The 6,331-nt window shown below is 40.8% G+C and overlaps 1 protein-coding gene across 2 annotated transcripts in view; it reads right to left on the bottom strand.

The window, feature by feature from the left end:
- Positions 1-6,331, bottom strand: part of FREM1 (FRAS1 related extracellular matrix 1) — a 126,850-nt gene that overhangs the window by 7,601 nt on the left and 112,918 nt on the right. For both annotated transcript variants that reach the window (XM_025215527.1, XM_006033656.3), the window contains one exon: positions 241-326. In XM_025215527.1, coding sequence (XP_025071312.1) covers positions 241-326 — 86 coding nt within the window. The remainder of the gene's footprint in view (positions 1-240; positions 327-6,331) is intronic.

Below are 6,331 nucleotides of genomic sequence, written 5' to 3'. Positions count from 1 at the left end.
AGTAGGGGTCAATGAGAAATTCCACTCTATGATATAGACTTCTTGAATTAGACATATCCCTTATGACTTTCTTTTTGTACCTGGGAAGTATTCAATAAAAGTACCTTGAAGACACAGAGCAATAAACCAGATGAACAGCTGGCCTAATCTTGTAATGGGATTTCTCTGTTCTGGAGTAAGTGCAACTGAAAGATACTGGTCAAGTAATGGTAACACTCATTGTTGATCATGTATACTTGCCTATCCAAAAAGGCTTCCTTCCACTGAAGTTCCACAACCACTGCATGTGTTGTTTAGTGACCACACTTGCTAGATTCCCAAAGTACCTAGATGCAACAAAAGAGAGTAACATAATCAGTTATACAGTGTGGGGCACTTTTCCCATTGATTTTCCTGTACTAAGCATCTATTTTAACATTAAAAAAAATTAAAATCTCATATTAAAAACTGACATTTGGATGAAAGAATGCCTTTGACAAAGGCATATTTTTAGACGTTTCATCCACCTGGACAGAAGAATGTGGAGGAAGAGCTTGATGTTTCTAATGCAAAAAATTAACTCAACTGTGCAAATTACCTGCTGGAAATAAATATCTTATGTTCACATGAAATATTTCTACTAGAAATGTTGTTGCCTTAACAATTCCTAAAAGCTAGCCTAAAAGTACTAGGAAATCTATTAACATGTAATTATTAGTAGTTGGGTTTGTTTTACAAGAAAATAGTGACAGTCTTTTGTAACAGTAACCTATGCTCAATCAACCCTCAACAAATACATTGAGGGGTCTGGTCATGTTCTGTTCCCATTTTGTAGTGCAGACAAAACCTCTCTCTATTAACAGTGTCCCAAAATAACTGCTATTTTGGATAAAAGAATCACCATCTCATCTGCACTTCAAAATGAAATTATGTATACCTGGATTACAGTGCAGTAGACTATGAACCAATTGCTGATAATAGTTGAAACTATTCAGTAAGTGAGGTTTAAATGTTTCCATGAAATTCTTAGTAAACATTTACAAAATTTCTTTATACAGAGTGCCTTCCACTTAGTTCAGTCACTGGTTGGTCTGAGCCTCTGGTTCAGCACCATCAGAATCTTGGACATTTAATTCAAGTAATTTAATTTAATTTAAAAGCACTACAACTCCTAGCCTGTGTTTTGATGGGTTTATGAAAATTCAGTTGTCACTAGGAAAGTTATATTACTTAGTGTTATACTACCCGAGACATATACCCAGGTGGTTAGAGTTATTTCAATCTAAGTAATAGAAACAATCAAAAACAATGAAAAAAAAAGCACCCATAATGGCTAAAATAATATGTAATATCAAGAAGAATCCTTTATAAATACTGACTAAAAACCATGCCTATGAGAAAAAAGACAACCCCTTCTAATCATTACACCTAGCCAGGGTTCTAGACATAAGGCAAGAAAATGAGAAGTTTTCTGAATGTACCATTTTGCTAATAGCATTAACCGATACCCCCAGGCAGGGCTCCAGGCAAACAGAAAATGATGAGATAATGGTATTTATGGAGCTAACTAAATCAAACCAGTCCCTAATTAAAAAGACTCTACAGGAGAGAGCATAATGCCTTATTTAAAAAAAACACACAGAGCACTGACTCTGCTGCCAAATATATTGCCATTTACAATTATTTTACTGTGGTTTAAAATCTATACCATCGGCTAAAAAGCTTTCATCACCTCCAAGCAACTGCCCTAATTAAGGAAATGTTTCAGCTAAATGCTGCCTTCAAAGAATATTTAGTGCAAGAGGCAAGGAATCCAGCGTAACAGATTTGCAGAATTTAAATCTAGAGACTTCAGTACGTTGAGGAGATTTATGCCACTCTGATAAACTAAAGCTGCCCTACAGACCATTTATAGATTTCATAGACATTAGGGGCTGGAAGGAACCTCCTGAGTTCATTATGTCCAGCCCCACTGCCATAGGCAGGAAGTCTGCTGGGGTCAATTGATCCCAGCAAGCTAACATCCAAGCACCTTTTGAATGAATCCAGAGTAGGTGCTTGCACCACTTCTGGGGGGAGTCTGTTCCAGACCCTGAACACTCAAGACTATAAAGAAAATTTTCCTTATGTCCAGTCTAAATTGTCCTTCCAGGAGTTTGTGGCCTTTACACTTTGTTATCTCTTGGGGAGCTCTGGTGAACAACTGTTCTCCCAGATCCTGATGCACCACCACCCTTCTATACTTATAGGCTGCCACCAAGTCATCCCTGAGCCTTCTCCTCTCTAGGCTGAAGAGTCCTATGTCCCTCAGCCTCTCCTCATAAGGCTTGTTCTTTTGGCCTTTGATCATATGGGTGGCTCTCCTTTGGGCTCTCTCAAGCCTATCTACGTCCCTTCTGAAGTAGGGGCCCAAAACTGGTTTCAGTACTCCAGCTGTGGCCTCACTAAGGCCGAGTAAAGTGGGAGGATGACGTCCCTGGTTTTGCTTGAGATGCATTGGTGGATGCATGCCAGAGTTTGGTTTGCTCTGATCACCATGGCATCGCATTGGTCGCATTTAACCAGGAGTAGAGGGGGATCATTCAGTTGATCTGCCATAGCAGCCTCCACATCACATCTGCCAAGGCTAGCACAGGGGGAATACTTGAGGCATCGTAGTGCCCTGGCTGTTGCAGCTTGCAGCAGCAATAAAAGTTAAAGCAGCCAGATATACACCTGGCCTAATAACAGGACAAGGGAAAAAAATCAAAACACAAAACCCCCAGTCTACTGCTTTGTACTGGGAAGCACCAGACAGCCTAGGATCTGTTGTTGATAATGATAATTTGCATTATGGTTGTGCCCAAGGACTGCATTCCTGGACCAGGACCCCATTATGCTAGGCACTGTACAAACACAGAATGGACAGCCTTTGTCCCAACAAGCTTACAATCTAGATTCTGAGATCTGACAATTTGTAAGCTTTATGAAATGTTTTGCTTTACTGAAATGTTAAAGCAAGGAGACTACCAATAGAATCCATGCTGGTACAAATAAAGCTATCCAGATATTCCTATATAACCCAGCCCCTTTGTGCCCCACCAAAGACTGGTTTCTGGCTATAAATGGTCCTCAGAAAATTCCCTCCTGAAGGGGAATCCCCTGTTGGCTTAAACCAAGAAAAGTTGGTCCTAAGCCAGAAGAATTTAACTATATTGATCTTCCCAGATGTCACGTCCCCTACATCATAAATTAAGGTAGCACTATAAGTTGTTGGGTCTTGGCCAATGCAGAATCAGGGCTCTGTAAGTGCCTCTCAGATAGCTCTTTTTACCTCAGAGAAGCTTGGACACAGACAGAACTCATTTTGGAGAGTAAAATTCATAACCAGTTTGTCTGTCATGCATTATTCAAGTGAAAGGTTTCATTTCTACCAACAATTTTTTATGTTGTGTGTTAAATACTCTTCTTGAATAACCCACTTACTGCCATGTCTACATTACCTATCAAAAAACAGTATCCTTGAATTAGTGTGGAGGAAGTGGTACAAACTAAATTGGGCAAAGATCTAGCTTTTATCTCACAGTATCATCAAGACAGAACAGTCTGTTTCAAGGGAAGCAGTTTGTTGTACTGTTTTCTATACAATCCAGTCCCTTTGTGCCTCCAACCCCCTGCCATAACAGTGTATCCTGTTACATTGTTATGCTTAGTTATCTAATAGCTAGTGGGACCGAATTAACTGATTCATATATCATCCAGATTCTAAAGGGTGAGAGGCAGAATTATGTCAAAGCCCAATGGTGAAACACTACCCTTTCTCAAACCTAGACATATCGGTATAAATAATTTATACCAGTATAACTATGTCCAGACTAGGGGAGTTAGTAGTACTGCTGTAATTACACCAGTGTTGTTAAGAAGTACAACTTATGAATGTACACAGGGCCTGAATTGGTAGCCCTCTCCAGTACAGCACAAGACCTATTTAGACAGATTTGGCTGTAGGAAGTATTGGAATAGGAATATTTTTCATCTTAGGTTTGGCTGGAGACTTTTACTGCTGTTGAGCCCACATTTTAGTGTTGCTTAAACTTTTTTCTTTTTTCATCAACATAGCATGCATCTTAAATACTGGAAAAAAAGCAAACCAGAGAGCTTTTTTCAGCTAAAATATTGGTAGGAAAATTACACTTGTTTTCCAGTAATCTGGAACTGGTGGTTTCCTTGGAATTCAAGTCATAGATAAACTACATCTAACTTCCACAGCACCAATAAAATTACCAGAAGCTGGAAAATGCTGATCTTTCCAGTGACAGAAATATAAAAGAAGTTATTAACTTATTATTTTCCAAGATGCACTTTAAGTTGACTGAAACATATTCTGAGATTGGGGGCTGTCTTTTGTGAGCGGCTTGCAGTTGAAATGCCAGGCACATTTCATTTAGCATGAAAAAGCCACCTCAAACTGAAGTCACATTAATTACATTATCATGGCTCATCATAGATTTGTTTGCTTGTTAGTACACTGATATGCTCTGACTGTTCCTGTAGGGGTTTCACACCATCACTTAACCTCATTCAATACAATTTTCATATCACTGTACCCAAACATCTCCAGTGGGAAAGTCATTCCTATAATTGCTGGCTCCCACAACACTGTGGGCCTTCAGGACAACACAGCCATGTAATTCTGGGAGAACTGAAAACTAGCAAGCTGAATGTTAAAGGGACTTCAGAAAGATGATATTAGGATCCCCTGGCCTGATGGTGTTGTTTGGGATGCTGCTAGGAAAAGAATGGGGAAGGTTAAATATAGCTCACCAGACAAATAAGTCATCTTGGAAAGGACAGCAAGGTGTTCTCAGTGAAAGCATAAGCCAGGGCAAATATTAGAAAGTTCAGGAGAGAGACAGAAGCTCTTCCTGACTTTGGCAGCAATACGGTTTGGCAGGTCCTTGGGGGCACTTCCAGGTAGGGAAAAATGTTGCCAACCCTACACTTTCAAAAGCCATGATTTGGCTCCCAAAAATCATGAGGGTTGCCTCAAAAATCATGAGGCACTTTTAGGCATTTGGAATGCTTTTTATGAGTTCCCTGGTTTTTAAGCTCCAGACTCTGGGTAGGCTCCTTCCAGTGTGTGAGATGGCTTGTTCAGAGTTAGAAAGGGTATCCCAGCCCTGGATAGCAATGAATAGTGTATATATAAGCACAGACTCAGCAGAGCCCCAGAAGTACAAAATTGCCAACCCTAGGCTTTCAAAACTCATGAATTCATCTGTAGGAGGCATGTGCACAGCCTTTAGGCATCCTTGCAACCATCTACTGCAATTGTAATCTATTGTATAAAATTGCCATGAAGCCACTAGGATTTATAGGTTCTTTACATGTCTCTATTTTGGCCTCTTCAGATGCAAAATGTAGAAACAACTTTGAGAGAACAGGCTGGGAGCTTGAAGCCAGAAGCCATTGAGGCACAGAAACATACTACATTGGTCATGGTCCTTTTTTCTGGCTCCTTGATTCCTTCTCTCTTGGTTGTTCAGTGGGGCATGAACGATGCATACCCCTGTGTGTAAGGCAAGTAGAACAGTGTCTGCTTAGGCCCTTTTGGAACTAATCAACAGGTCAGCTGGTAATGTCCCTGCATTCCTTCCTTTGGAAAAAGCTGTTTAAGAAAAGCTTAAGCTAATGAGCGAGGCTTTGTTTTCTGATGGGGTGCTAAATGCTAATAACAGAGCTGATAAATGCTCTCTTATCAAGGGCGGGGCGGGGGTGGCGGCTCCCTAATGAAAGCATCCTGTCAGAGCCTGGCCACAGCCCTCTCAGCTCAGCATTGTACAAGGGAAGGAAGAGCTGCTCTAGAGCCCCACCGGCTTCTAACCTGAGCTACTGCAGGCATGTGCCTGCATTTTCTCAGTCCAGAGGGAATGTAGATCATTACAAACTGATTTAGCCTAGCCAGGTTAGACTAACCTGCAAAGATGGAATCAACTCAGGCTCAGGCTTTTTGACTGTCTGTCCCTAGCCTAAAAGTGAGGTGAATCCTTTATGATGCAGCCACATAGAAAAGAGCTATGCAGTTTCTTGGGTGGATTAGGATAAGCAAAAGTTGTTTATTGTGTGAACAGGAAAGCTATGCATCTATGCAGGATGACTTAAGACTGGTCTCTGGTGTGTCCGTTGAGAGAACAGGAGAGTTGCAGATCTCCCTGGGGGATGTACTGCATCCCTAAGGCAAGATATATAATTCTCATGCTACCCATGGAAAAGATTTTGAGGTGCAGTAGGTTTTGGGCCAAAGGGTGTTTATACACAGGCGATGGGAGCCAGGGGAGGGGGGCGAGCACTTTAATTAGATCGGCTTTAAAAA

This window comes from Alligator sinensis, unplaced genomic scaffold (assembly GCF_000455745.1).
Source record: "Alligator sinensis unplaced genomic scaffold, ASM45574v1 scaffold185_1, whole genome shotgun sequence".
Taxonomy (NCBI): domain Eukaryota; kingdom Metazoa; phylum Chordata; order Crocodylia; family Alligatoridae; genus Alligator; species Alligator sinensis.
Note: the sequence above shows the minus strand (reverse complement) of the source record. Positions and strands in the feature narration are given on the sequence as shown.